The sequence below is a fragment of the Ips typographus genome, linkage group LG1, assembly GCF_016097725.1.
Source record: "Ips typographus isolate SLU linkage group LG1, UJ_Ityp_2.0, whole genome shotgun sequence".
Taxonomy (NCBI): domain Eukaryota; kingdom Metazoa; phylum Arthropoda; class Insecta; order Coleoptera; family Curculionidae; genus Ips; species Ips typographus.
This window is the reverse complement of record NC_138422.1, coordinates 17,296,065-17,317,218: the sequence shown is the minus strand read 5'-3', so window position 1 is coordinate 17,317,218 and position 21,154 is coordinate 17,296,065. Positions and strand designations below refer to the sequence as shown.

At 35.1% G+C, this 21,154-nt stretch overlaps 2 protein-coding genes and 1 long non-coding RNA gene across 3 annotated transcripts; 2 read left to right on the top strand and 1 right to left on the bottom strand.

The window, feature by feature from the left end:
• Positions 1-1,870: 1,870 nt before the first annotated feature.
• On the bottom strand, positions 1,871-20,837 carry LOC145734598 (protein claret segregational-like). The gene is given in 8 exon segments (XM_081988072.1): positions 1,871-2,107; positions 5,045-5,259; positions 5,262-5,510; positions 5,567-5,773; positions 19,071-19,252; positions 19,309-19,426; positions 19,768-19,775; positions 20,375-20,837. Coding segments are annotated over 8 exon segments (1,644 nt in total). The 3' UTR covers positions 1,871-1,905.
• LOC145740140 (uncharacterized) lies at positions 8,362-12,260 on the top strand. Its single transcript, XM_081995515.1, has 4 exons — positions 8,362-11,313; positions 11,369-11,525; positions 11,585-11,736; positions 11,822-12,260. Exons 1-4 carry the CDS (start codon positions 11,163-11,165, stop codon positions 11,983-11,985), a joined length of 624 nt encoding a protein of 207 aa, XP_081851641.1. The 5' UTR covers positions 8,362-11,162; the 3' UTR covers positions 11,986-12,260.
• LOC145740157 (uncharacterized) lies at positions 17,506-18,675 on the top strand. Its single transcript, XR_014181359.1, has 2 exons — positions 17,506-18,431; positions 18,503-18,675. It is a non-coding gene; the product is annotated as an uncharacterized LOC145740157 (long non-coding RNA).
• Positions 20,838-21,154: the final 317 nt, after the last annotated feature.

Sequence of the window (21,154 nt, the reverse complement as noted above, 5' to 3'; positions counted from 1 at the left end):
AAAGTTTTATTGCTCTATTTTGTAGGTTTTTCATGATATTAGCTTTATGTTGGAAAGGGTGTTGTGAATGGAAATTTAAAAACCTTTCTGAAAAGGTTGGTTTATGACACCAATCTGTAATAATAGTGTTATCTGTTCTAATTAGTAAAATGTCTCAAAATGGAATGGAGTTGTTTTTCTCTTTTTCTATTGTAAATTGGAGCTTTGGATGGAACTCATTGAAGGTTTTTAGCAACGTTTGTAATTGGTCTGAAGGCGCACAAGTAATGATGTCATCAACATACCTTTTGAAAAAAGGCAACTGAAATGGTAACTTTTTTATGCAATTTTCTTGTAGTTTTGCCATAACTATGTCTGAACAGATAGAAGATAGGCAGTTGCCCATACCTAGACCATAGATCTGGTTGTAAAACTTGTTTTCAAAGTTGAAGTAGCTATTTTTAAAAAGTCCAGTAGTTCCAAAAATTGTTCTTTAGATAATTTTGTGTTATCTTGTATCAGATGCCATTTTTCTTTGATTATATCAGTGGTAAGATCGGTTGGAATATTGGTAAATAGGGAGATGACGTCTAGTGAAAGTAGAACGTAGTGGTCGGGAACTTTGAAGTTTTGAATAAATGTTACAAATTCAAACGAGTTCCTTGTGTGGGTGTCATCAATCACATAAGCATGTTTTAATAATGTAGCCAGATATTTGCTTAAGTTATAGAGCGGCGAACCGACATAACTGACAATAGGTCTTAATGGAACATCGTCTTTGTGGATCTTTGGTTGAAAGTACATTTTTGGAAATACTCCATTAGAGCATTTAAGTTTTAAGCCTTTTGTGTTTCTTTTGTGAAAATCGATAATTTAATGTAAGATTCAATAGTTTTATTAAGTTTGTTTTGTATGGTTTGTGTAGGATCTTTGGTAATTAATTTGTATGTCTCTGTGTCTGCTAAAAGTGTGTAGCTCTTTCTTAAATAATCGGACCTTGTCATCGCCACTGTCGCATTGCCTTTATCAGCTCGGACAATAATGATCTCTGAGTTTTGCTTTAAAAACGTTTTGGTATCTTTAACTGATTTGTTGAGTAGAAACGTTTGAGTGTTAAGATATCTTGAATTACTTAGCTTGTTAAGATGGTTCGTAAGTGTGTTGACAAATTTGTTTCTTTTTTGAACTTGAATTTCCTCAGTACAACTTTCTATAATATATTCAACGTCTATTATCATTTGATCGATCGGTAGCGATTTTTTTTGGTAAGGTAAGTTGAATTTTTCTCCTAGTGAGAGTATGTCCTAGACATTCGACGGAATAATTTCATTTGTAATGTTAACAAACCACTTTTCTTTTTCATTCGTTTTTACACTAGAATTAAATTTAATTTGAGTGTTAATTAAGGACTTTAGTTTTTGGGTTTGAGAGCGTTTTATTTTATTAAATATCTTTTTGTAACTTGTGTCTTGTGATAACGAAAAGGTGGAAAATATGTCGCTCTAAAACATTTAGAGCAAGAACAGACTAGGTGCATCACAGAAACTAAAAATGTGCTGCCAAAATAATGTAACATATTATATTATCTCGCTCAGTTTACATGTAATAGAAAACGAACGGTAATTATTACGTCACTGTCACTAACCCCGGGATAGACTTTAGGAGAACTTTGAACATGGGTTTCAGGAAAATTTTGAATACTATATTTGAACCTAAAACTAAAACCCCTGTTTGATCTTACCAAACAATATGAGAACATTTATTTGATACTAGATTAGACATATTATATTAAGTTTGTGCCACTTTCTTAAAAAGTGTGTAATTTTTCACTACTGACTAAACAAAATAATAATATTACATATAATTCTTGGTAGCATAAACAAACAAATAATAAAATATTAAAAATTATTTTTATTAAAAACGTTGTTACAGGATTATTTCACCATTTTCAACTTTTATCGGACAGGGAAGCGTTTTTTTTTCCTTTTTCTCCTTCATTTTGGCGGCAAATCGAAGTGCCCTAAGAGATTCGTCGAAACATTCTTCGAACGGCGCTATGTTTACGATCATAAGGGTTTTTGAGTTTCCGGATAAGCTCGATTGTAATAACAATGTCAATTTTGAGTTTCTGAAATTAAAAAAAGCGACGACTCAGTTAGTTAAGACACACCAACCCAGAAAATTCAGTTATGGTACTATAGCGGCTTAACTTTGAAACGTCACTTTGACAACAAAGATTTTTATATAAATTTAACCGGAAACCACGATTTAACTAAACTGACCCTTGCGCTGCGATTGTACCACCCGACCTTAGAAATTCGTTAGCTATCCATAGACGTAGAAAAATGTATACAGAATGTATCAAATCAGCAACCTACTTAAATTTGATTGATCGAAACGTTCAACTTTGACGCGCTCTAGCGGCCAAACGGATCAACCTTTCATGCAAAGTTGTCATGTTGTTGAAAAGCCTACTCCATTAGCTATCCATAGAAGTATAAAAGTCTAAACAGAGTGCATCAAGTTGTTGCAAAATTCCAAAGCTTTAAAAAGCTTTTTTTACCACCATTAAACCATTCTTAAGGTTTGGAATTGACTTTACACGGTGGTCCAGCACAAAATGAAAAAACCGTAAAAACCATAATTCTGAAAAATTGATAGTATTGTACTGAAGTCGATGGGGGTAATTAATCTAGAATATTTTCAAAATGGTGACACTTCCAGTTATACCCTAGGTGTAGATACCAAATCGCTTATTTCAAATGAAACATCGAGTTTCTGAGATATTTACTGTTTTATTCAAAATTTGCCATAGGAAAACCATATTAATTTTTGGCATATCTGCAAACGGTTTTATCTTGATTTTTGTGTTTTGTCGTGTTAAACAAAGTTGGTTCTAAGATTGAATGCAGAAAAAAATTCACCTCAAAAAACGAAATTTAAAAAGTGAGACAAGATGAGTTTTTTTAATAAAACACCTTTATTTTTATAATTTCATCTTGTTTCCCGTCTAAACTTAGAGCAAGTTCATATGTTATGTTACTTATTTAAAAAACTGATACTTTAGAAGAAGATAGTTTGGCTTGAACATCACTAGAGTAGGTGGTGCATGTGTTTTACATTTTAAAGACTGCACATTTCACGTCGCGATGACGTAATTTGAGAAAGAAAAACATTGACCAACTGTCAAATTACGTTATCGTGATGTCAAAAACACCCTGAACGATGGGGAGGGTTAAAGTAACTTATAGATACTGCACCGATAGGCATGCACAGCCTACTTTACCATTAATACTCATGACATGTTAGTGGGATAAAAAATCGTTTATTTGTGATTATTTCAGAAAGTATCAATTTTTTACAAAACATAATACAAACTTAATCTTCTTCCTTTTAAAGGAATAAGGGTTTTAAATTCCAGAGGCCAGACCATTCTGAATATGCCAGAAACTTCTAAATCTTATTGACAGCCTTCTAAAAAATGGCAAAGACCTCTACAACTATAACTTTTCCAGAACTGTTTAAAATTGCTAGAGGCATTTACGACCATTTTTGAAAATACCATAGACTTCTAAATGTTATTGGAAACATTTTAAAAAGTGCCAGAAACATATAGGACCATTTTGAATCTGCCAGAGACCTCTAAACTTCTTGACAAGCTTCTAAAAAGTGCCAGAAGCCTCTACAACTGTCTTAAACTTTTCTAGAATTGTTTCAATTGCTAGAGGCCTTTAGGAGTAATTTGAAAGTTCCATGAGAACCTTTCAAAAAGTGAAACAGGCCTCTACAAGTGTTTTAAACCTTTCCAGAACTGTTTTAAATTACCAGAGGCCTATAGAACTATTTTCAATTTACAGGGTGCGGAATAACACACAGTCTTCTCCACTATAAATTTATTAACCCACCAGTTAATGGGGGCGCGCTCGACTAGTTTCGGGCATAGACATGCCCATCATCAGGAGCTAAAAGAATTAAAACGCTCTAAAAAAGGTGTACTCAAAAATGTGGACAATGGCGAAGGACATACCTTAAAAGCTGCTTAACACATTAGACGCTATCTTTCTATACAGGGATAGACAGCGAGACCCATTAGTAGCAAAGAGTTATGTAACATTAATGGAAGGAACATTAATGGAACTTTAATAAAATTAAAGTATAAAAGAGTAGTATTAGAAAGAGTTTATATTCCAAATTCTTTTTCAACCATTTTACAGTTTAGTTGCCTTCCATTAATGTTAGATAACTCTTTGCTACTAATGGGTCTCGCTGTCTATCCCTGTATAGAAAGACAGCGTCTAATGTGTTAAGCAGCTTTTAAGGTATGTCCTTCGCCATTGTCCACATTTTTGAGTACACCTTTTTTAGAGCGTTTTAATTCTTTTAGCTCCTGATGATGGGCATGTCTATGCCCGAAACTAGTCGAGCGCGCCCCCATTTACTGGTGGGTTAATAAATTTATAGTGGAGAAGACTGTGTGTTATTCCGCACCCTGTATTCTTACACCTCCACTGCGAGACAATGGACTTCTACTTCAAACTATTTTCAATTTGCCAGAAACCCCTAAATGTTATTGACAAATTATATTTTAACGTTTACAAATATGCCATAAATTAAAATTATTGTTTCAGCTATTGCAAAAATTTCAAATTTCGCATAACTATGTAAACATCTCAGAAACGAATAAAGATAGATATATGTTATAAAGAGACAATATATAGGATGTTTCTTTTAAAATCAGCGAGTTGGTATCTACTTCCGGTATAACCGGCCATTTTTAAGATATTTTAAATCAAGTTTTATTAAATGAACTGCTCCCATGGACTTCGGTATACGGTTGGGTGGTGGACCGCCCTGTAGTTATTTGCATACCCCGTTTTAAACACTGAAAACCTAATTTTAAAAGGTGATGGGTATCATTAAATCTGTATTCTGATTCTGAAGTGATACTGATTTCAAACCTATTTTTTTTTATATTAAACGATAACAAAACGTATGGACAGATTTCTGAGTCACAACTTTTAATAAAATTGAGTTTACCTTCAAGAAAAATATTAAATAAACTTACCTGTAAGGAATATTCCGTGACTTATTAAACAGTGCGCATATAACATCCCCCAATACGGCCAGTCCTTCCCCTGCAATAACATTTTTCGCACTTTCAGACCCGGCCAAATCCACTAAATTAATACTGCCCTCGTACGTCAAATTTTGTTCCTGATTCACTCCTAAAAATAAATTAAAAAATCTCCACACCACTGTTAACTTAGCGACCAAACAATTAAACCTTTTAAACATATTTTAGTTATCGCATGCGACCGACTACTACGCTCATTGAAATCTGGAGCCGCGGTAGCACGGAACCGATACGCTTTTTTCATGTAATGCACCAGCTCCAAAGCGGTTTCAACCGTTTGTTGGGTTAAATTATTCACTGTGGTCCCTCTGCCCTCATTAAAGCATATGTCTAACCTTGGACTGGTAATATTCAGTAAATCTCGCATATTTTCATTATAAATTTCTACAAAGCTGACCTAACAAAAAAAAAATCAGCTAGATTTTGTCCCTTGCTGGAAAATTGAATACGTACTTGTACAAAGTAGTCCCAGCCGGTTCTTTTTAGTTTTTCGATCCTTTCAAAGATTAGTAAAATTGTTCGGGGTATGACGCCTTGATGTGGCCCTTCACCTCCTTGCATGGTATATGTTTTGCCAGAGCCGGTCTGACCGTAGGCGAACACGCAAACATTGTAACCATCTAAGGCTGACTGGACTAGTTGTTCCAGATCATCGAAGATCTGTGCGTTAACAAAAAAAAAATTAAAATAAGTCTTATTGCATAATAGTATGTATACTATTCAACAAGCTTTTTGTTAGCCATTAATCACTGAAAGTAAATTAAAACTTTAACACCCTGTATTTCTTTAACAAAGAATTTTTGGAATATAGTTTATACAGGGTGTTACAAATTCGATGCATTAGCATTGCTATCTCAGAAACTATAGTTGATAGAGATGTGTTAAATGGAGGCAAAGTTGCACATTTTATTGCTAAATAATTTGGTCAAACGCAACTAAAAACCAAAGTGACGCCCTCGTGGTGCACATAGTTTAGGTGGTGAGGTAATTTTTCAGCGTTTTTACGGTCAGTTTATGTCGGGAAGCGTTACCAATCAGATGTATTTTGTTTGTGCGACATTATTGCAAATTTCATCAAAATTGTGGTTCGTCAAAGTTTGAAACGGAGAAAACCGCTGCAAAATATGGACTTTGTTGACAAAGAGTAAGTATACATACAGTATTTTGAAAAATAATGGGAGTATATGTAAGAAGGAATTAGTAGTATAGACAAATACATATATTCGGCTTACGAAAATGCCATTTTTTTTATGAAACGGGTGTAATGTTATAAACTTTACTGTTACATATATGTAACACTAGGATGTAATGAATGCAATTGTTCACTTTTTGTTTCTTTACATTTTTTTTGTTTCTGTTGCAATGGAATGTATAGTTTTTTCTTACAGAGGTCTTGCTCAAATTCTTGGAAGGGGGCTAACCGTTCAGGAGGCCATTAATATCGCTTTTGGAGAAGATGAGGCGATTAATAGCTCTGTAGAAGCAGTTTATATAGCGCCACCGGATCCAGCTGTACTAACAGATGAAGACTCCGGGGACGAGGACGAGGGCGGAGACTTTGACCATTTGAGCAGACGTCAGCTACTTGCTGATGCAGAAGTTAGAACAACTGGAGGAGATGTATTGGGAGAAGTTGAACCTACAAAACAGACTGAAGTGGACAATGGTGGTGTCTCAACGACAGATGGTATTAGTCCAATTGAACCTGCTCATATGTTATATCCCAAAGTGTCTGACCATCGAGATTGGATTTCCGGGAATTTCACGTATATCGAGAAAGAGTTTCCTAGTGCAGACTACTCGGTTTTTGAAAATAAGTCGGTCGTTGACATATTTGAATTGTTCATAGATGATGAAATAATACTTTTCTTGGTAGAAGAGACTATATATGCTCTTTTCAAAAACCTACTTGACCCTAAAGTGTCACTAGAAGAAATGAAATGTTCCTTGCAATATTGATTCTTAGTGGTTACAATGAACTTCCAAGCAAGCGCATGTATTGGGAACAAAATCTAGATACCAGGAAGGAACTTGTATATAATGCAATTAGGCGAAACAGATTTGAACAAATTTTGAGGTTTCTGCACTTGGCTTTTAATGAAAAAATTGTCAGACTGATAAGCTTTGGAAAATAAGACCATTTGTAAACAAAGTAAAAGAAAGGTTCAGAAAATATTTTGTCCCTGAACAAGATTTAGCATTTGATGAAAGCATGATCAAGTATTATGGAAAACACAGATGTAAACAATTTCTAAGAGCGAAACCCATACGATTTGGATATAAGGTCTGGTGTCTAAATACCGTAATGGGGTATCTGATCGATTTTGAGATATACCAAGGAAAATCTGTTACCCCTGATATTGAATTTTGGAAAGGCTGCAGCACCTTTGGTAAAAATGGTTGAAGAACTACCTGATGATGTAAAACATTTTCCGTTTTCATTTTATTTCGACAACTTATTTACATCGTTCAGTTTGTTATCATATTTACGTCTGAAAGGATACGGAGGCACCGGCCCGATACGGGAAAACCGCTTACCCAGAGGCTGTCCTTTACTGGGCAAAAAGGTTTTACAGAAAAAAGAAAGAGGCTATTTTGAAAACATTATCAGTAGAACTGATGATGTATTAGTAGCTAAATGGGTAGACAACTCAGTTGTCAGTCCATCATCTTCATCTTCACCTACGAAGTGGCCAATCAAGTTAGGTTTGACAGGCTAGATCATCTTATAGAAAAGATACCTGACAATAAACGAAGATGTTGTGCTGGAGAGACTTGCCTCAGCTCGACTCGCACTCAGTGCAGAAAATGTAATATAGGTCTCTGTATTAATTGTTTTTTTAAGTACCACACAACTAACTTTATAAATCATTATAAGATTCCAATTTGTTGCAGACTGAAATAAAATTATTTAAAGAGTATCTTTTATTTTTATTTATATCCTTGTAGATCCTAGCGTTACATATAAGTAACATCTGATTCTAAGTAACCTAAAACTTGAAACTGACTGCATTTTGGCGAGCTCTGCCATTCTGACTATTTTTAACCATAAAATATTAAATAGAACTAAATAAAATAAAATAAAATAATCTGGGCACTAAAGGGTTCCACCAAATCAAACACAACTACTCAACTATATTAAATCCTGAAACATCCCGTATATCTAAATTACACATATTTTGGAACCATCTACAAACACTTTTTGTAAATTTTGAGCCCCAAATCTGGAATTTTGCGTAAACTTTTAAACTGTTTTTTTTTGCGATATTGTTTAGAGAATAAAAAAAAAATGCGGGAACTGATCGAAACGGAATTTTGACGTCATTAACGTATGTTCTTTAACCAATCGTTAAAATTCGGCGTTGGCGCTGTCCCCAACGCCATTTAAAGCTAAGTTCTCATAACCGCGCTTTGCGTCTTGCGTCTGACGTCACTTATTTCCTATTGGTAGAAGCAAAATTTGAAAATGACAGCCCGCAAGAAGCTAAGAAGTTTCTAGTGTTGGCAAAAGTTATATCTGAATGGCAAAACTGAAAAAAAAAATGAATGAACCCGGCAGACACAGCACAAATGAGGTAGGTTCCCTATGTCGTTTATATTCATATAAAATATAGGTTAATATCTAAAATTCATTTTTAGTTTTTATGTGGCAATTGCCATGGAACTTTGAGAATAGAAGATATTTTCATTTATCCTTGTTTCCAAGGCGACAAGAATGAAGAATACCCTTCTGCAAAACATATTGAATTAACCTCGGAATTAGCTAAATAGCAGAATACCTATTTAAAAATGTAACAGTTAAATTAAAAAAATAAACAAAATATTAACAAAATGTGACAACTGACAATTAAAAATATCATGTTTAGAGACAACTACTGTGAACAGGGAAAAAAGTTTCGCCAGATCTGTCAGCTGAAAATGTACTGTTGACCAATAGGAAATAAGTGACGTCAGACGCAAAACGCGGTTATGAGAACTAAGATTTAAATTCATAATTTTGGTTGTTTGGCGTTTGTCTTCAAACTTTTCCCGTTGCAAGTTAAATTTATCGATTCGGTTGAAGAGCGAACAGTGGCTGATAGATGTTTCATGTGACATACAGAGAGTTGCTGCTTACTTTACTTTGCAGGTTTACCATCAAGAAAATAACACACACAGTCCAGAATCACTACCAACACTAGCCAGCACAATTCAAATAAAGTAATTTTACGAGTAACTAACGACACTGATTTAATTTTTCCGCTCTTATTTATATTTTGCTTTTTACCAGCCTAATCTCTCTGTCTTGAGTCTGAGCCTATAATCTTTCTCTCTTGAGTCTTGTCAAATCGGTAAACAACTGAAGCAGTGTTAACGTCAATTGTCAATCAATATGTTTCCGTCCTTTGCTATCATTAAAAACACACTGATGCCATGTTGGCGAATGCTCTCGTAAAAAAGGTATTGATAGACCAAATAATTTCCTTGCACTGACACGGAGCAATAATGGAGGCAATTGCTTCGCTTATCGAAAGCAAAAAACAAAAATTGTTTTTTAAAAATGCTCTATATCCGAACTTTAACGGATTTATGTTTGGCTTAACAAAATCAAAACCGATTTTAAATCGCCGGAAATCTGGAATGCTCAAGCTGGCAACCGCGAAATATCAATGAAAACCTTTGGAACTAATCTAAGACAAGAGTGAATTTCAATCTGACGTCATTGCCGTTAATTCTAGGATAGACTTTACTTTTCTGATGATCACAGCCGGGCAGCAGCTGGCTACTGAGTGGTTTGTTAGAGTATTTGATTTCACTGTAATTTGATATTCTGTCTTCTGTCGTCTTAGTTAAGTTTTTTTGACGTATGACCACTTTTGTCACTGTCAACTCTTTCATCATTTTGCCGTTAGTTAATAAAACTAGTCTGTTCCTGAAACTCAACGGAGGTGGTTGTTTTCTTTTACCGCGTTTATCTCTAACATGGTTAAGCTACTAACTTAGCTACAATTTGGGTAGTTTGTAGTTGTATTCTAATTACTTTTTGAAATAAGTAGCTGTACCTTTTTGGCATTTGTATAAAACGCCAAATCAATTAGACATACAGCTACATCTGAAGTAACTTAAGTTAAGGTGGATTTATGTACGACGTTAAATTAAAGCCAGTTAATATACGCCTTATTATACTAAATCAAAGTAAGGTTTCTAGATAGATTCAATTTATGCACGCACAAAAGTAACAGCTAAGAAAAAATACGCATGCGCCTCATGTATTTATTTTCTTCATCGGCGTTGTCAAATTGTGTTCTTCGTACTTAAATTGTAAAAAATAAAATGCTTCTGCGAACATAATGTTTTAATAAAAATTTCAATTAAGAAATATTTAGGTTTATTTTAATCTCAGTAAAGTAAGTCCCGCTGTGATTTAGAAGTAGACATGCATTATTGACTTCATCCTTGTCTATTGTTCACTTTCAGAAAAAGTAAATATTTAAGTGAATGTCTTCCAAAAAAACATTTACTGATTAGCGCTTCTATTTCAATCATTGTCAGTTTGACAACCATCGAAATTTATTTGATTTGTTTACTATTAATTCTTTTCCGTTTCTTTGTGTTGTTAATCATTTATAAAGTTTTCTATGTATTTACCACACCACCACAGTTCTTTTAGGAGCTATTGTTTCTACGCTTTTAACATTCTGTTAGTACTTAATTGGCACAATTACTAACCTGTTTTGAAAAAAAAGTGGGAGTGTCTATTATGGTTTTTATTTAGCCATTTGGTTTTTCGTAATGCCTGCTTTATACCTCCCATTTAAGAATTAAATTAAATTTAAATTTCCACTAAAATTAATATTTAAACTAACAAATCTTGTTTAGGTTTATACTACAAATTAATAATTAGAAAAATAAATGACTGTTCTGACTTACTGGACGTTCGACGTTGATGTTTGACGTTGACGTTTCTATTGTCATCGTCATTACGCGTGTTTTTTGGATAAAGAAAATTTTTATTAAAATAATTTAAAAAATTTGTTCTTAAACCACTTTTTCGGTAAAAAATCCAATTATGGAAATAGACGATTCAAGTCTAATAGACTACGTATCGCAATATCCATACTTACATGACAAAACTAACAAAAGCTATAAAAACAAAATGGTGCGGGAAAATGCGTGGAAAACTATTGCCTCCTTGTTATCCGAAAAAGGAGATTTATCCCGTAAGTAAGATCGAAATCACATTTTCAAATAAATATGCAATACATATCTTTGCAGCCACATTGGCTGAACAACGGTGGAACGTTCTGCGGAACCGTTTTTGCACCGAACTGAGAACACTAAGATGTGTGCCCTCAGGGTCCGGCTCTACTCCATCTCACTGGCCCTACTTTCAGTCCATGAAGTTTTTACAACCATTTATAAGGAGTAGAAAGTAAGGCATATTATTATACAATATGTCTAACAATTAGGTACTAATTCTTAAAATTGTAGAACAAAAGGGACATATGAAACTGTGAGTCCCCCTTTAAGTTCCCCTGATGACTGTCCTTGGAACACAATGTCTATTCTTACAGAAAAATCGAGTGTTGAATATCCATCAGATAGCGAGAGTCGACAAGATAGTGAGGAAAAAACTGAAGAAAGTAATTTCTGAATACCTATGGAGTATTTGTTTACCTCTGATCAAAAAACACACCGGCTTGTTCTTTTACTCAACAAATGTTTTAGATGGGAAAGAAACAAGAAAGAAAGAGGTTCCAGTTGTAACTAATACTGTCTTAACTGCAGCAGGACCAAGCAATACCCAATTAAAAAACCTGTCAGAACTAAGGACAAATAATGTTTTTAAGTCAAAAAAAAAGGAAAAGTACAGACAGCATATATTTGGCTGAGTTATCCAGAACTTTAAGCAGTGCAAAAAGTTATTTTGATGAAAAGAAAAATGTCCAAGGCAATCAAGATCTCAATTTTGGACTGTTAGTGGCCGATGCCTTAGCAAAAATTACTACCCACAGAAAAAAGCATGCCCTGATGGCCAAAATTTTAGATTTGATAAGCGAATTTGACAGCGATGAAAATTGAAAAGGTTTCATTTGTGTTTAATTATTTCTATATATTTCTAAAATACTTCTATGTTTTAAAAGGAAATAAAATTTAATAAATGAAATGAGTTAAAAAATTATTTTAATCATAAACATATTTTAATACCTTGAGACAAATTAAATCACACTTGAAACTTTTTACTAGACAATTTAAAATGTACAGGTTTGACGGAAGTATTCAGGAATAGTGCCTCTGGTGATGTAATCCAATTGCCATGGAACAGCTCCTTCAGGAGTCACAAAATAGTGTTCCATCTCTATTGTCTTGAGCTGCTCTTGCTGAATTATTGGATCCTACACGACCAACTGCTCTTACAGAATTATTATTTCTCCAGTTGCCAGGAATAACTTCACCATACTTATTTTCAGTATCTACATATCCCGTTGGGCAATACTTTCTCTCATTTATGGGTATATCTTCTTCACATTTTTGGATATAATTATGAAACACAACCGTGCAAAGCACAATATTTTCAGATGTTTCTATAAGAGCATCAATTGGTCTATAGAATATTCTCCATCTCTGAGTAAGTATCCCAAAGGTATTTTCGATTACCCGTCTGGCACACATTTAGGAATATTCCACCTGTTCCAAAATCCTTTTTCTATGGCCTCCCAATCACTTTTAGAAGGCATAGGCAATACAATAGGCTGAAGTACCTCATAAATTACTACAACAGTTTCCTTGACTATCTGTGACATGGTTGCCCGACCAATTCGATATTTAAAGGCTACTTCTTGTTGCGAGGAGCCTTCAGCTAGATAGCTACAAACACAACATTAATTTGTAATTAAATTAGTTGTAGAAGTTTAGCATACTAGTATTCAACTTACTGCAAAGTTATTATTAGTCTCTGACCTGCAGATATTGGTGTTTTTGTAGTTTTTAATTTTGTAAGCCTAGGCTTCACCAACTTTAGTAAATATGCAAACATTTCAGGAGACATGCGGGAATAGTTATAGAAGTATTCACGATCTTGATTAATCATGGCTTTTACAAACTTGTTGTACATTCCCAACTCTTTCCTACATCTGTTTATAGGCCGCACTCCGTATCTACGTTGCCTTCTTCGTTTTTTAATAATAGATATGCCTACTACTGCAGCAAGGAGAATCAATCCAAAATACACCTCTTCATCAATTTTTTAAATTTTTGCAAGAATTTAATGAATCAAAAAAATATACACATTCACAGACTGACAGAAGACAGCAATTTACATCATGAGTGATGACAAGTATGACAGTGATAGTTCCGAAAATCAACGAATTAAGCCGAACTTTAATAAAGTTGGTTTAACTTTAATTTAAAATTAATTTTAGTTTAGTGTAAATTGAAAGTATAAATGGGCTCGCTTGTAAGTTCACTTTCAGCTTTGATAAATTAATTTTAGTTTAAATGAAAGTTTAGTTTAATTGTTAATTGAGAGGTATAAAGCAGGCATAAATTCGGAATTACTTACTATTACAGTATTTTTTTAGAAAAGGCCTGGAAAAATTCTCCACAGACAAGCCCAGCAGTTAATTCTTAACCTGTGTGAATATTTTGAATTGGAAAAAACCAATGGAGGACCTTTAGAAGCTTTATCATCTATTCAGGAAGAAAATAAGAAATTTTAAGACCTTACATATTCTTACTGATGTATTTTTTTGATACTAGAAGGTTGCAGCTGCTTTGAAAATTTCCCGCAAAACTGTTTATTCGATTCGGAAAAAGCAAGCAAGTAATCTTATGATTTCCTCACCTAGAAAACGTAAATCGAGACGTTATCGACGGGCCAAGACCACTGATTTATCTGAAAGCATTAAAATGGATGTTCGAAATACATTATATGATATTGTTACGGTTTGGGCCTACTATACTCGAGTCAGGATGAAACCGATGCGCCGCAATATCTGGCCGGGCGCGTATTAAAGTAGGCCACAGTTAGGAAGCGCCACACCTGGAAGATTCGAAGCAAATCGCGAAGCGTTTCGCGGTCATTCTAGAATGTGGTTTGTGAATATAAAAGAAGCGGCGTCGACAACGAAGTAGAGTAGAGTAGTAGTGAATTTGAGAACGCGGTAAAGTTTAAATAGTGAAATAGTTGTGGAATTGTAGTAGTGTTTTTAATAGCTGAGTTAATTATTGTACGGAGTGTTTTGAAGTGTAAATAAAGTTATTAATTGTTGAGTTAAATTGACTTTGTGTGAACCCACGGGAAAATCGTAACAATTGGTGTCAGAAGAGGGATCAGACTTTAGTGCGACGTGAATTGGAACTAAACTTCGGGTTAGAGACTTGTGTTCAGAACCGGACTAGAGATTTTCGGAACAGTGGTGTGTTAAATTTATTTTATGCCAATAACAAGACGTCAAAGTGCAAACATGGAGGCACAACTTGCAGCTATTATGGCAATGCTTGAAAAACAAGAAGAGAAACAAGAACAAACAGAAAGGATTCGACAACAAGACAAGGAAGAACAAGAAAGAATTCGACAACAAGACAAGGAAGAACAAGAAAGGATTCGACAACAAGAGAAGGAAGAACAAGAAAGAATTCGAAAACAAAACAAGGAAGAACAAGAAAGGATTCGACAACAAGAAGAAAGGATTCGACAACAAGACAAGGAAGAACAAGAAAGGATTCGACAACAACAAGAAAGAATGCGACAACAAGATATAGAAATGCGTCAAGAAGATAGAGAGTGGCAAGAAAAGCGTAACGTAGAAATATTGAACGTTCTAGCGGGGACCAAGACAGACATCCAAGAGTATGTAACCCATAGTCTCAAAAAGATGGAGTATGACGTTCAGGTAAAATTAAATGATGCTCGGGAGGACATTAACAAAATTCAGAATGATGTCAAGATAAAGCTACGCGACTTAGAGCGGAAAATTGACAGCAGAGGAGCCAGCTCTACAGTGATCACCCGAAACGGGCTCAACAAGATCAAGCCTCCCACATACGACGGTCAAACTTCATGGCCAATGTACCAACTCCAATTTGAGGCCGCTGCAAATGCAAATGGATGGAGTAACGAGGAAATGGCTGTAGCACTAATAGTGGCATTACGTGGACCTGCATTGGAGCTGTTACAGACTCTGCCTATCGCCCAACAAAGCAACTATGACGCATTAGTAGCTGCATTAGAACGACGTTATGGGGATCAGCATAGGAAAGGAGTGTACCAAACACAATTAAAGGCAAGACTGCAGAAAACTGGTGAAAATTTGCAAGAGTTTGAGGCCGAAATTCGTCGCCTTGTGCATCTGGCTTACCCAGCCGTCCCGGATGAAATCCAAGAAGAACTTGTGGCACAGTATTTTGTAGGTGGGATTCGAGATCTGGAGGTAAAGAAATGGCTGAAGATGTTCAAAGGGAGCAACAACAGCGAATTACTGATTCGAGCGCTGGAAATTGAAGCTGCGTGCAATGATTTAAAGCCAGAGCCTATTCAAGAGGAAAGAGTACCGCCAGCCGATCATGCTGCTACATTAATAGATGAAATTAAAGCAATGGTAGGCCAATTAGTGCAACAAATGGCAGCATCAAGAAATAGTCAGTCCACACAATTAGAACGGTCACGTCCGATCACGAGAGTGGAGTGTTATCGATGGGGACGTACGGGACACATTAGAAGGAATTGCAGACAGCGGTCTTGTTCTCCAAACCCACAGTGTCGACGGAATCAGGACATCAGAACAAATCACCGGAACTCCTCTGCTAAAAGAAACATTACATGTTATATTTGTGGACGTAAAGGACATTACCAATGGAATTGCAGACAGCAGTCTCGTTTACCCACCCCGCAGAACTGGCGTAACCAGGAGCAGGAAATGAAGAATCCGGAAAGACATTTACCGCGATATGTAGAGGATTGTCAAGCTTTGGATAGTGACTTAAGGTACCGGAAAGTACAAATTCATAATGGTTGGAGGATTGGTCAAATCGCGATGGTGACAGATAAAGAGGCTACAAAAAGAATGAAGAGCTGCGTTTCTAAGGAGGACATAATAAAAGGACAGCGCTCAGACTCTGATTTGAAAGTAATCAGAAGATGGTTGGAGAAGGATTTGAAACCGGATTGGCAACAGATTTCCAGATATGGACCAACAGTAAGGGGTTACTGGTTGCAGTGGAATTCGCTTCGACTGCGAGATGACTTAATTACTCGCAAATGGGAAAGTCCAGACGGAAAACGCTTTGTTTACCAAAGAATAGTGCCCAATTCCTGCAAAGAGAATGTGCTGCGAGAACTACATGACAGTCGCAGAGGAGGACACTTTGGAGTAAACCAGACTTTGGCTAGAATAAGAGATCGATTTTACTGGATTAACTTCAGAAAGGACGTTGAGGAATGGTGTAAACGGTGTGACCAGTGTTCGTTACAGAAGGGATCCAGCACAATTCGGGAACTTGAGAGAGAGAAGATGAAACCAAACAACAACCGTATGAAGATGACACTGGACCACAGACCAACTGGTGGCAATTATAAGGAGGGTGATGCTGTGTGGATGTTTCAACCCAGGAGGAGCAAAGGAAGTCAAAGATGGCAACGACACTGGGAGGGACCTTACAATGTGGTAAAAAGGTTAAATGACGTCGCGTATAGAGTCCAACGCAGCCCCAAAGGCAAGATGAAAATTGTCCATCTGGACAGACTCAAGAAATACCAGGGATTAGATGAAGCGGATCGGGACGATCAGCTTTAAGAGGGGGGCAGTGTTACGGTTTAGGCCTACTATACTCGAGTCAGGATGAAACCGATGCGCCGCAATATCTGGCCGGGCGCGTATTAAAGTAGGCCACAGTTAGGAAGCGCCACACCTGGAAGATTCGAAGCAAATCGCGAAGCGTTTCGCGGTCATTCTAGAACGTGGTTTGTGAATATAAAAGAAGCGGCGTCGACAACGAAGTAGAGTAGAGTAGTAGTGAATTTGAGAACGCGATAAAGTTTAAATAGTGAAATAGTTGTGGAATTGTAGTAGTGTTTTTAATAGCTGAGTTAATTATTGTATTTCATTGTTTCCAGAGACTGAGATTTTTGGGTTGCATTATAGATTTTTCATAAAAATTTCTTCATACATATTAATAATAAAGTCATAGAAAAAATAAAATAAGCGTGTAAAATGTTTTCCAGCGGGTTTAAAATAAAATAAGTGGATTGCAACCTGAAAATGAGTTATGAGATACTACAGCATCACTCAGAATGTCTTATTGAATTTTTAATTTGTTGTATTTATTTTAGAGAAACATGTAACCATCCAGAACCTAAATCAAGAGCTTAAAGTTAAAGAAATACTACATATTGGTGATACATCTCTGCGAATTTTGGTAAATAAATTAGGTTTCAAATTTAGATGGATTTCTATGATCCAAACGGAGACTTGTCGGGGGCAATACCATAAGAGCTCAGATTTAGCCGGATAATTTTTGTGCTTGTCTTAGAACACTTTTTTTTTGGTGTAACTGCACGAGACCTGTTGTAACTAAATTACGAGAGCGTAGCTCTAGTGATTTTGCCAAACAGGTCGAGTTTTGTACCATAAAGAAAGTATGAGAAGACTAGCGGAAAAATTATCCTGTTCAAAATCTGAGCTCGAATGGTATTTGATAAGACAATTCCATGAATATAATCAATAATATAATAAGACTGTGACTTCTTTGTACTGGCAGAAATATATTTTTCTGGTTCTTTTGATTTTCTGCAGTAGAACTCTATCCGAAGCGAGCCATAACCAAAACGATACGAACAAAAATCAAAATTGGCAGTGCCAGCAAAAATCTCAACGTGAGACATTGCAACAATAGAAGTGTAGTGAAAATCTGTGGAAACCATGAAATCAACAGCAAAATTTATCCGATTTTTTTATCCGCTAGCAAACTCTCTTCCTTCCTTATTAGCCGATAGCAAACCGTGTTTTGATGACGTATATATGGCATTTTTTGTACATGAGTGGAATTGTCATAAATAAAAAATGTTATTTCGGTCAAGATATTTTTGAGTTGCTTTGGTATAAGGTTGTTTTAGTGCAAATTTGCAGCCAAAGATCTCTACTTTCTGACTGACAATACACGCAAAATTTTAAACGTGACGAAGCTTTAGACACAGCCTTTTCTATAATATGAAACCAACAGGTTTGTTGACGAAAACTTGATTTGATTCATATGATAATATATAAAGTTTTTTTAGCTCTAAAACTAGAGACAGAGACAAACGATTTTCACTTTGAGTGTGAACGAACGATGACTGAACGTACGTACATTCAAAGTTTTTGATCTACTTCAAGATATGCGTGTTTTTTAACCTGCTTGACGTCATTTCAGATTTTTCTCCGAAATTTTGACTATATCATGGAATTATACTTAATGATTTGGCAAACTCCGGTACTGTGTTACTGCGGCAGATTTGTGAAGATAATAGGTATATCAGTAATTAAGAAGACGTAACTGGATGTACACATTCAAGAAATACCGCATATCGCATGTTTGATATCGCTTAATGCATCTTTGGTGTGCGACCGCCTTTAGGTCGACAGTGAATAATAATTAATGGCCGCATTCATAAGAACTCATCAATTAGCAATCGCTATTACTACAATTATCTTATGAATGCACCGAAATAAATCTTGTGACCATCGAATTTAAAATTCCAATTTTTTTATTGCTAATCGATTTGTTCTTATGAATGTGGCCATTTTTTTCCCTCATTCTGATGTTATATAACCCTCATTTAGCTTCTGTCAACACGTTGAATATTAGTACATTATAAAACCTTCATCATCATCATCATCATTTTTAAAACCTTACCATTTCGAAACAAGTCAACCGATTTTAATGCGGTTTGGCAAACAACGTGAATAAAATAATAAAGATATAAAAAAGCAAAACTTACATTTTCTTGTGAACTGGACGGGCCAAAAACCTTATCAAAACGGAACTCGCTTCGCCCGTCCTGACTTTTATTGTTTCTCCGAAGCACCAAACTGTTTTCTTCGGGAAAGCTTATGGAACATTCCAATTTATTTTCTTCGTTTGCCAGCCTGGGCCGCACCCTACAGAATACTCTAATATTCCCTGTAATATAGAGCTCAATGTAGCATTAAAAACTTGAAATATCAAACAAAAAGAACCTTTCAAATCCTGGATCACATTATGCCAGATTCGTCTTTCAGACTCGAACCAGATGAGTTCTTGCTTCAAACCAATAATCTGATCTTCTAAGGCTTTGTTTTTCTTTATAAACAAAGCCTTAGAAGATCAGATTATTGGTTTGGCAAAAAAAACAGTTATTGCCCACAGAGCTGAAATAAGTAGTCGCCGAAACTACTTTAAGTAATAAGTAGTAAGTAGCCATAATTTCAAATCTACTTGAAGTATTAAGTAAAAGTATTAAACAAATATACTTTTAAGTAATAAGTAAAGTACTTAAATTGAAACATTTGTAGTACAAGTAATAAATAAACTATACTTGAAGTACTTTGAGACATAAGTTTAATTTATCACTACTTAAGTAGTCTCAGTAGTACTTAACTACTTATAAATTAAAAAGAAGTTTATAAGTTCTTTGAAAACATACTACACACACATACAGCACTGTCTGTTTGTTAAAATTTAGTTAAAATCTTTAAAAAAAAAAATTAAAAAAGGGGTTAAAACAGTTTTGAGAACAAATTAAAAATTAAAATGATATATTTTTAATTTTTAATTTTCACTTTTCAATTTTCAATTTTCAATAGTCAAAAGTCAAGTACAAATTGTAAAAGCAGGCATGTTACTTAATCCAACCTAAAAACTGTCATGTGACCAGAAAAAAATTAATTTCAATGGTGTATTTCATCAAGATTTATCATTATCTCAATACCAGGGGACTTATAACTAAATTTTTTACCTAAACAAGTTTATACAATTTTAAGCAATCAAACAAAATGACAATGTGAAAACAACAAGTTTGTGGCTAAACAAGAAAATGTCAAAAATACAATTTTAGTTGGTTTTTGCAAAATAGGTATATGTATGATGGTTTTACACTAACAGCCAATATTATTGTAAAACAGTGTGACCTGGCCAAAGTACTGAATCCTGAACTTGAAAAAATGTTTAGTACTCTGGTATAACATAAAAAGTAGACAGAAGTAAAATCAATACTTAAATAATACAAATTATGATAAAATATTTAGTAGAAAAGTGTAATCTTACCATTCAAACTGTCAGTTTCAGCACCTAATTTTTCGTGAAGGTGTTGGTTTTGTTTCACTTGAGCTCTCAATTCTTCAAGTGCATTTTGGCTAATTTGGTACTTTTCATTCAACTGAGTAAATCTAGCCTTATAGTCCCAATCAGGGATTTTTTTAAACACCTTGGGTTTTGATGCTCCATCTTCAGATTGACTACCCAAAGGTCGTTTTGTACCCACTGGTGGCTTGGTGGTTTTAAGGGTGGCTGTTGGGATGGCTGGGGCTGTTTTGATGGGTGCAGCCCTAGCAGTCACATTAAGTTTCACAGGTAAATCGTTTTGCTGATCTGTGACAGTCGTTAAATCCGAGACAGAGCGCGAATGTCTTAAAGGGGCTCTCATAATTGCATTCTGACTTGTGGAAGCTCGAGCTGCCTGAGCTTCGGATAATAAACCTCGAAACTTGGGCAATTTAGAGTGTTGCATGTTAATTAATTCTGAAAGTTTTTTAAGGAAAAAAACTACTTAACAAACTATAATGGGGTTTGGTTAACAAACAATACTTGTGAACAATAACTAACCACGAATTTACTACGACGAGATGCTTTGTCCGCTGTTGCCATCTAAGTGATCAGTCACTTGGTTAGCATAGGTTCACGTTCACCTAGCATTTTTTTTTAATAATATTTAAAAAATAACCATTACAGCATAACCATGTTTTTGATTACTCTATGTGATCGGCCACTAGGTTAGCATAGGTTCACATATTCTCATATTCATTCTTTTTTCAAAACACTTCTACA